Raw genomic sequence first — 10,229 nt, forward strand, 5'->3', positions numbered from 1 at the left:
ACAGTATCATTCTACCAGTTTCCTTTTAACACCTGTGGTATCTGTAGTAATGTCACCTGTGACGTCTCATACTGGTAATTTGAACCCTTCCCCCTCCCAGATAGGATTATTCGGTGTAGCTTAGGCTGTCCTCGAACCCAGAGATCCACCTGCCTCTGCCTCCCGAGTGCTATGTAAGATTAAAGGCGTGGGCCACCCTTGCTCCCCCTCAGACTGGTTTTGAAAGCCAAGGATGACCTTGAACTTCTGACTTTCTTCCAAAGTGCTGAGTTAACAGATTTGCATGACCACATTTGGTTAATGTGAAACTGGAACTTGAACCCAGGGCTTCATGCATGCTAGATACACTCTAGCAATTACATTCTCTGCTTCTGAACTTTTAAACTTAATTGTTAAAGATTTACTTACTTATGTGTGTGCAGAAACCACAAAGGGCCAAGTGTCCCCTATCTTTCCAACCGTTCCTTTGAATCAGAGTCTTGGCTAGGCTGTGATATATTTAGTTTCCAGCTTATTCCTTGTTATATTCTTTTTCTGACATCTAATTTGACATAATATAGCTTGAATTCTAGATCCATCTTCAGAGTGCTGGGATTATTACAGATTCACACCAGATAGGTATGGTGACACACATTTATAAACCTAGCACACAGGAGGCAAAGGCAGGAGGAGCTCTATGAGTTGTTAAGCCAACCTGATCTACTTAGTGAGATCTTGTCCCAAAAAAATAGAAGCCAAGCAGTGGTGGCGCATGCCTTTAATCACAGCACTTGGGAAGCAGAGATAGGTGGGTCTCTGTGAGTTTGAGACCAGCCTGATCTACAAGAGCTAATTCCAGGACAACCAGGGCTACACTGAGAAACCCCATCTCAATAAAGAAAAAAAAAAGATTGTTGAACAAATGACCTTTTTTCTAAAAAGTTGAAGGCCATAGAAATATGTACCTAGCTGGGCAGTGGTGATACATGCCTTTAAACCCAGCACTCAGGAGACAGAGGCAGGCAGATCTCTGTGAGTTCGAGACCAGTCTGTTCTACAAGAGCTAGTTCCAGGACAGGATCCAAAAATACAGAGAAACCCTGTCTCGAAAAAAAAAAATTTTTTTTAGAAGAATTATGTACCTAAACCTTACATTATAATACAATGGTTTACTTTTTAAATTACCATACAGGATTTCCCTATTATAGTTAGATTTGAACTGTGAACATGTTATGCCAATACACTAGCGTATCCCTAGTTATTCATATTCATGAAGTTCTATAGGATCAGTTACTATGTAAACTGCGACATGGCTTGCCTAGCTTTCACCAGACCTAAAGTTCTAATTGGAAAAAATATATATAAAATGCAGTGTGTATGAAAGCTTATTTATATGTACACATTCACGCATATGTGTAGGCCAGAGGTCAATGTCACATGTTGTCCTCCATTGCTCTGCTCTCTACCTCATTCAGGACAGTGTCCCACTGAATCTAGAGTTCACTGACTCAGCTGGCTAGCCAATGAGCTCTAGGGATCTGCCTACGTCAGTCCCTCCCATTTCACTGACTGAGCCATTGCTCTTACCCTTAAAAAACAATCTTTTAAAGTAACCAGGGGTAGGAGAGATGGCTCAGCAGTTAAGCACACTCGTTGCTCTTGCAGCGGATTTAAGTTCCAAGCATCCACTTCCACAGCTCACATATGTCTGCCTCCATGGGCTCCCACACATACATGGTGACTTTGACAAAGACACATTAAAATAAGAATACCACGTATGGTGGGACAGCACCGAGGTGAAGGGACGAGGGTAAGAAGTTCGACGTCACCCTCAATTTGATGCCAGCCTGGGTTATATGAGACCATGCCTCAAAAACCAACCCAAGTGACAGGCGGTGGTGGCACACGCCTTTAATCCCAGCACTCGGGAGGCAGAGGCAGGTGTATCTCTGTGAGTTCGAGGCCAGCCTGGTCTACAACAGCTAGTTCCAGGACAGGAACCAAAAAAAAAAAAGCTACGGAGAAACCCTGTCTCAAAAAATTCAAAAAAAAAAAAAAACCAACTCAAGCTGGGCAGTGGTGGCGCATGCCTTTAATCCCAGCACTTGGTAGGCAGAGGCAGGAGGATCTCTGTGAGTTCAAGGCCAGCCTGGTCTACAAGAGCTAGTTCCAGGACAGGCACCAAAAACTACAGAGAAACCCTGTTTCGAAAATCAAAAAAAAACAAAACAAAACAAAACAAAACAAAAAACCAACCCAAAAGCCCTCCTGAGATGTTTGGTTCTTCAGCAGATTCCAGCAGTTTGACTTCATTGTACCAGTGAAGAAAAAAACCTGTGGATGTTAGACCAGGAGACAAGCCAATCTGGATGGTGATTTTACCCAAAAGGTAAGCAGCAGAGTACTGGGACGATGCCCAGTACTACAGATCTAGCAAAGGAGAAAAGAGCACAGCTGGGGTCATCATGGTGCCGGCACCCATGAGCTCTTCACTTGCGGTCTCTTATGTTCAGGACCCAGGAAGGGCCAATACAGAGGACCAAATGCCCAGCTTCATCTGTGAAGAACTCAACTATGGCTCAATTTTCATATCTAGACTAATGTTTAGCTGAGCATGATGCATGCCTTTAATCCCAGCACTCAGGAGGCAGAGGCAGGCGGATCTGTGAGTTCGAAGACAACCAGGACTACACAAAGAAACCATCTCGGGGAAGAAAAAAAATTTCAACTATGGCTAAATTTTCATACCTCGACAGAGAACTAATGTCTAGTAAAAAGTACTGGTACATGTGGAAAAACAAACAGACAAAAAGAATCCAAGACACCGGAAGGAAATGAACGATAAACAAACAACCATATCATGGAGCTGGAGAGATGGCTTAGCAGTTATGAGCACTTGCTGCTCTTACCTACGACCCAGGTTTGATTCCCAGCACCTGTATGGCAGTTGCCAACTGCTTATAGTTCCAGTTATGGGGGTCTGATGCCTCCTTCTGGCCTCCACATGCTCTCACAAAGGTGTGTGCACATAAACACACATACAAACACAAATGTTAAACAAAAAGCAAACAAACATAAAAACTTGAAACTTACCTTCCAAGGTACTGTATTACATTCCTTGAATTTATATATTCAGGACAGAAAAAAATCAGAATAACTTTCTGAGCACAAACATAAAAATAAATACATTTATTAATGGTAAGAAAGCTACACTTGCTATAACAATGTATCAAATCTTACATAATAAACACTGCAAAAAGAGAAACTTCTTGATATTCTGATACAGTATCTTCAAAGCCTGTCCCATACACTCCTTACCACATACCCACATAAAGTATCCAGCCAGGCAGTGGTGGCACACCCCTTTAATCCCAGCACTTGGGAGGCAGAGGCAGGCGGATCTCTGTGAGTTCGAGGCCAGCCTGGCCTACAAGAGCTAGTTCCAGGACAGGAACCAAAAGCTACGGAGAAACCCTGTCTTGAAAATCCAAAAACAAAACAAAAAACAACAACAACAAAAAAAAACCCATAAAGTATCCATGTCACAGGCAGAAAAATGCCTTATCACTCAAACAGATTTCCTGGTTTTCAGCTTTATCTTTTTACAGATACACTTAAAATACTAGGAAAAAAAGTCAACAACAAAAGCTAAACATGGTGGCACATTGCTAGGAGACGCAGAAGCAGGTAGATCTGTAAAATCAAGGCCAGCCTCTTCTACATAGTGAGTTTCAGGCCAGCCAGGCCTACAAAGAGAAACCCCCTCATCTTTAAAAGAAAAACAGAAAAAAAAAAAAAAACAGAAAAAGAAAACAGCAAGAAGACAATATTTATTCCTAAAATAAATGTCTTTTTATATATATAATATCTTTTATTAATATTTCATACAATAGCGAATACTTAGAAAGTTCCAAATTCTAACAAGCTGACCAGCTAACTTGCTTGCTTGAGCATGTTTTCAGTTCCCCTGTGAATCAAACTGATGTTTTTGGTCCATTAGTCCAGTGCAGGGAGAGTTCTATTTCTTTTTCCTCTTCTTGGGCGGCTCATCATCAGAGCTGCTCTCTGTACTGCAACTGCTGCTGCTGGAGGAGCTGGAGTCCGAGTCTGAGTCCGAGGAGGAGGAAGACGAGGAGGTGTAAGCTGAGGAGGAGGAGCTAGAGCGGCTGTCCTCTGAGTCACTGTCCTCTGAGGAGGATGAGGCAGATGTCTCGCTCTCTGATGAAGACTCACTGGCTGAACTGTCACTGCTCGAGGTACTGGAACTTGTGACACTCTTAGACCTATTCAAGTGACACACAACATGCACACATGAGAAGCTGGCATTTAACAGTGTTAAAAGGGCTCCTGCTAAGCTCCCGTACACTAGCCCCAGGCCCGGTGTTCGAAGACTGACTAACTGTTGGGACCCATGCCTCCCCATTTTACAAGCTCTCATCACTTCAGCAACTCTCTCGGAGTTAACAAGGTGTACCTCCCACACTATGCCACACTGAGCACGCTGGCACATGCCTGCAATCCCAGGCAGGAGTATTAGGAGTTCAGCTACACGCTAAATTCGAGGCTAATCCATCCCACACAAATACAAAGAAAAACAAAGGAAGAGCAAGGCATGGTGGTACTAGTCTGGAATCCTCAAGAAGCTGAAGTAGAAGCATCACCAAGAGTTTGATGCCAGCCTGGTTACAGAGTGAGAGCTAGTCTCAGAAGAGTAAAACAAGGGCTTAAGAGAAGGCTCAGTCTTTTAGAGGCCTTACTGTTTTGAATTGGAATTTGGATCCCAGCACCCAATCTGGCAACTCAAAAACACCTTTAACTTCAGCTCCAAAGGATCCAATGCCTCCTTCTAGCATCCACAGGTACCCATATACATACATGTAAATAAAATAAATCTAAAAACCAAAAGCAGAACCAAATAAAAAAACCCAAATAAGCTGGGTGGTGGTGGCGCATGCCTTTAATCCCAGCACTTGAGAGGCACAGGCAGGTGGATCTCTTGAGTCTACAAAGGGATTTCCAGTACAGTCAGAGCTGGTGCATAAAGAAACCCTGTCTCGAGAAATCAAACCAAACTAAACCAAAACAAAGCAAACAAGCCAGGAATGGTGGAGTACACCTTTAAACTCTGTGCTTGGGAGGCAGAGGCAAGCAGATCTCCGAGACTGAGCTTAGCCTGGTTTACAGAGCCAGTTCCAAGTAACCCAGGACTGTATAACGTATTTGCTTATGCGGTATGTGTTTGTATTCAAATGCAGGCCAATATGCATGTCTGTATATGGTCAGCATCAGGTGCTCTCCATTGCTCTATATTTTTGAGAGATTCCAATCGAGCCTGGAGCTCAGTGATTTACCAGTATCCACCCATCTCTACCTCCCTAGCACTGTGGTTGCAAGAACCCCCTTGCTGCACCTAGTTATTCTGGTAAGATTTTATTGTTAGGCCAAGAGGAGGTAGTTATTTAATACTTTCTGGTGTAAGGATTCTACAACATATGGAGCTGAAAAGTTCCACAGAAGAGGAAAGTATTAGAAAATACAATGATAGCCAGGCGCACGCCTTTAATTCCAGTACTTGGGAGGCAGAGACAGGAGGATCTCTGAGTTCGAGGCCAGCCTGGTCTACAAAACAAGTTCCAGAACACCCAGGACTATTACACAGAGAAACCGTCTTGGGAAAACAACTAAAAACAAAAACAATAATAATTAAGAACTGCGAATAAAGACTTCAGACCCAATCTTTCTCCCTCCAGACAGTGTCATGGAAAGCCACACCTACCTCTTCTTCTTGCTCTTTCTTTCTACATTAGTCTCTCCAATGCTAAAGGACATAAAGGGAACAAAAGCTACGATTAATAAGGGTGACTTTATAATCCTGTTAGTCTCAGAACATTCTGTTCTTCGTTACATATGCTCTAGGGCAAAGGATTTCTTGCTATAATCAAATAAAGTCCCTGGGAAAGAGTACACAGTACATATGGACGGCTTCGTGCTTAACAACAATCATGTACATGTCATATGACTGAAGATGCAGGTTTGTTTTTTTGTTTAGAACTTGAACTAATTACTGAACAAGCAAGGCAAACAACAGCACAATAGCTGTAATATGAGTTCCTTGAATTATACACGGTCACTTCATACTTTTACAAGAGCAAATTTAACCAAAATTTTAGTTATTGTTTAAACAAAAACTCCACAGAAACTCAAGGCTGTATTTCCTAACGTCATAAAGAGCAGTCTAGTGAGCTTGAGAGAAACTTACAAATGGGCACAAGCTCATATACTTGTGAGCACACAAACAGGTTAATAGATACCTCACTAGTAGAGCCTGGAGGGTTAGATATGCCCATACTTGTGAAAAGCACAGGAGAGTGTCCGACACAGAGTAAACTAAACATTCACTAAAATCAGCCAATACTGGTATAAACTGGATTAATGGTACACATCTCTAATTCCAAGACTCAGGGCACTGAGACAGGAGGAATACAAATTTGAGACCATCCTGAGCTACAAAGAGAAACAATCTCTAAAAAGCAAAATAAATAAAATAATTAATTGGTATTATAATGGAACTTTGAGCCCCTAATCAATTCTGTAAATATCTGGGTAACTTCCTCTGGATACCACATGTAAACTTACCTTTGCTGCAAGAATCTATTTTCTCTCTCTTTTAAAGCTTTTTTCAGCTCCGCTGTTCTGGAAGGCCTGTGCAGGTACTTTCTTTTTCCTTTGCATTCATATGTCCAATGTCCAAATTCCAAGCATTTCTGACATCTTACATGTTGCTTATTGGCTTCACTACAAAGAAAAGACAGAATATGCCTTAGAAGTTTTATCTTGCAACACTTTCTGACCTGAAAAAGCATAAAGTATAAAGTGATGTTTACTCTAATAGACACAGCAATAGTAAAGTGGATCAATGCATGCAACAGAACAAATCTTGGCTCCTCTAAACCCAGCATGGTGTTTCATGCTTATAATTCTTCACTTTTCAGGGTAGGTAGGTAGGAGGGCTGTGAGTTTAAAGTTAGCCTGAGCTACAGATCGAGACCCTGTCTCAAAGCCAGACAGATGCATATAAAAACAAAAGTTAAGTTTTTCCATTCCAGTAATGATGCATTTGGAACATTTTTAGTTCAGAATGCAAAGAATAGAGATTTTTATTTTAACTTCATTTTTTGTAGTACTAGATATTTAACTCAGGGCCGACTCCATACACATGAAGCAAATGCTACCACTGAGATATACCCTAACCCCTTAAAACACTTTTAAGATGGGATATGGCTAGGTGGGTTAGGGGTAAGGGTGCTTCCTATAAGCCTGAAGTAGGATCCCTGGATCTATGTGGTAGAAGGAGCCGAGAACGAACTCTAACAAGTTCCTCTGATCTCTATTCCTACACGCACGTGCGCTCGCTCTCTCTCTCTCTCTCTCTCTCTCTCTCTCTCTCTCTCTCTCTTAAGCTCCCTCTTCAACAGGGTTTCTTTCTTTTTGTTTTTCGAGATAGGGTTTCTCTGTGGTTTTGAAGCCTGTCCTGGAACTAGCTCTTGTAGACCAGGCTGGTCTCGAATTCACAGAGATACGCCTGCCTCTGCCTCCCGAGTGCTGGGATTAAAGGCGTGCGCCACCACCACCCGGCTTCAACAGGGTTTCTGTAACAGCCCTGGCCGGCCTGGAACTCACTCTGTAGACTGTCCTCAAACTCAAAGATCTGCCTGCCTCTGCCTCCTGTGTGCTGGGATTAAAGGTGTGCGCCACCACTGTTTGGCAAGTCTCCTGTCCCACGGCCCTACGGAGGATGAGTATCACATTGCTGGGGGGTTTTAAGATAAGGTGTTGCCAGGCTTGGTGAGGCACGCCTTTAATCCCGGTACTCTAGACAGGTCAGTCAGGTCTACAAAAGTGAATTCCAGGACAGTTAGGGCTGTTACACAGGGAAACCCTGTCTTGAAAAGCCATCCTGTCACTGAAATAGTCTAAGTCTGGAATCAAAAAAACAAATTTAAGAGAGAAAAAAGGTGAAATGGGTCCCTAGTAACTTAATGATATGGAACTTCCTATGTAGATCAGGCTAGCTCTGAACTAATGCTAGGACCAAAACCACACCTGGCCCCTTCTATCTTTTCTTTTTCTTCCTTTTTCCCTTTTCTTTCTTTGAATTGAATGAATTCCTAATCATCTTGCATCCCCTCCCATATGTTGGGGATCAATCCCAAAACCTTATACTTGCTAGACTAAGTCTACCAAGTGAGCTACACTCCCGGCCCATCTTATTACATATTATCATCATCCCTCCATATTTGGTGCTCTGACTATCCCTGCAATCAAGAAGTCTAATAAGGTCCTAGAAAATAGACTGTATGGACAGTAAATGTAGTGAGGAATGGGGCTCTTTGAATATAAACATTCACAGACGAATGAAGAGAAAAAAGAAGATAGTGTGGCAAAACAAAGGCTCAACAGGTAGGGAGATGGCTCTGAGGGTAAATGTGCTTCCACCAGTTAGCTTTCTGAGGCAGGGTTTCCCTCTGTAACCCTGGCTGTCCTGGAAGTAGTTCAGTAAATAACTTGAGACCTGACTCCTGAATACTGGAATTATTCCAAAAAGACTGCCTCTGCCTTCCGAGTGGTAGGATAAAAGGCTTGCGCAACCACCCGGCAAGAATTTAGTTCTTAAGAACTACCATATAAACCGGGTGGGGGTGGTGGCACAAGTTTTTAATCCCAGCACTCGGGAAGCAGAGGCAGGTGGCTCTCTGTGCGCTTGAGGGCAGCCTGGTCTATAAGAGCTAGTTCCAGGACAGGCTCCAAAGCTGCGTGGAGAAACCCTTTCTTGGAAGAACAAAACCAAACAAACAAACAAAACAACAACAACAAAAACAAAAACCTACACGATAACCATTGTGTCCAATGACAAAAGAAAGTGGAATAACAGGTCTGCTAAGGACAGATGATACAGGTTCATCTCAGACTCCCCTTTCCCACGTGAAGTCTCATGTTTAAATTATTACAGTTTAACTTGGGAGATAACGGCCCATTCCTCTAATCCCAGCACGGGGAAGACAGAGGCAGGAGGACCTCTGAGTTAAGTGACCAGCAAGCCAGCCATACACTGAAAGACCCTGTCTCGAAACACCAATCAAAAACAAAACACAGGAGTGAGAGCAAGGGAAATTAAATGAAGTGCTATAGGCCATCGAGTTCCCAAAAATTTTACCAGATAAAAGAGAAATTAAATAAAAGTGGAAATTTATTAACCTTAACAATACCGCTGTCTATCTTTCAGTCTGTCTTCATCGGTCTTCAAATGTCATTCCTCCACTAAAGTATTTCCAGTCCGACTAACCTGAAGAGGGTCTTTCCCTCTTTTCCCTCACAGCCTCTTATTTTCGACAAAGCTTTTTAAACCGCCAGTTCTACTTGTTCAGAGTATCAACGGGCTCCACAATTAGACTACAAGCTGCGTGTCCTTACACCTTCACACTGAAATCCTGGCATGGAGTGGTAGGTACAAACAGAATATTTATTGAAGGAGGGAACCGAAGAACGTGAAACGGTGGGTGGGAATCGAGTAAAGGCATTGTAGACAGGCTTATTTCTAGGAAGGAGATGAGGAATGCTGCGGAGGGAGAAGTGGGAAAAGTTTGGGTCCTCGGAAGTGAAGGTGTGGGATCAGGCATCCAGGATACCCCTTGACAAACGTCTGGGGCAGATAGAGGAATAAAAACCACCCAGCGAACAATTCTTTGGCCCATTTTGGACTCTTCAGGGCCCGCTCAGTCCCGCGGCCCGCGCCAGCTCACTAGCTAGCGGAGCGGACCGGCGTCTCCACAACCTCCAGCTTCTTACAGAACTCACTGGGCGTCTCACTTACGCTTGTCTCCGAGCTATGAGCCGATGCATGGGAGTAGCCATCTTGGAGCTGCCGGAGCCTGCCGCACGGGCTTTTGGGAAACTCCGGAGGGTGAGGCGGAGCCTTCATACTTCCAGGGCCGTGGGCGGAGCCAGACGGGCTCATCCCAACAGCAGGGGTGATGGGTGGCTGTGTTATATAATGTGTGCCTTGTGTTTAGTATGAATATGATTAGGGCCTTGAAGGGTGGAATTGTGTAGTGTTCAGAAAACCTGTAATCCCAGCATTCTCGAGGCTGAGGTAAAACTCTGACTCAAAACAAACAAATAAAACACAAAAAAGCCGGGCTTCCGCGGCTTGCTCCTTTAATCTCAGCACTCTGGAGGCAGGGACAGGCTGG

At 43.4% G+C, this 10,229-nt stretch overlaps 1 protein-coding gene across 1 annotated transcript; it reads right to left on the reverse strand.

The window, feature by feature from the left end:
- Positions 1-3,142: 3,142 nt before the first annotated feature.
- On the reverse strand, positions 3,143-9,912 carry Zcchc10 (zinc finger CCHC-type containing 10). The gene is made up of 4 exons (XM_075992671.1): positions 9,851-9,912; positions 6,616-6,774; positions 5,756-5,797; positions 3,143-4,262 (listed from the first exon to the last, which is right to left on the reverse strand). Exons 1-4 carry the CDS (start codon positions 9,889-9,891, stop codon positions 3,998-4,000), a joined length of 507 nt encoding a protein of 168 aa, XP_075848786.1. The 5' UTR covers positions 9,892-9,912; the 3' UTR covers positions 3,143-3,997.
- Between the last annotated feature and the right edge of the window lie 317 nt (positions 9,913-10,229).

Source organism: Microtus pennsylvanicus, chromosome 11 (assembly GCF_037038515.1).
Source record: "Microtus pennsylvanicus isolate mMicPen1 chromosome 11, mMicPen1.hap1, whole genome shotgun sequence".
In the NCBI taxonomy this organism is placed as follows: Eukaryota; Metazoa; Chordata; class Mammalia; order Rodentia; family Cricetidae; genus Microtus; species Microtus pennsylvanicus.

Excerpts from the sequence above, each read along its gene's own strand:
- Zcchc10 (XM_075992671.1), bottom strand. The coding sequence starts at position 9,891 with ATGGCTACTCCCATGCATCGGCTCATAGCTCGGAGACAAGC. Across the intron at positions 6,775-9,850 it reads CTCATAGCTCGGAGACAAGC|TGAAGCCAATAAGCAACATG; the intron begins GTAAGTGAGACG and ends TTTTCTTTGTAG. Across the intron at positions 5,798-6,615 it reads AATAGATTCTTGCAGCAAAG|CATTGGAGAGACTAATGTAG; the intron begins GTAAGTTTACAT and ends TATGTCCTTTAG.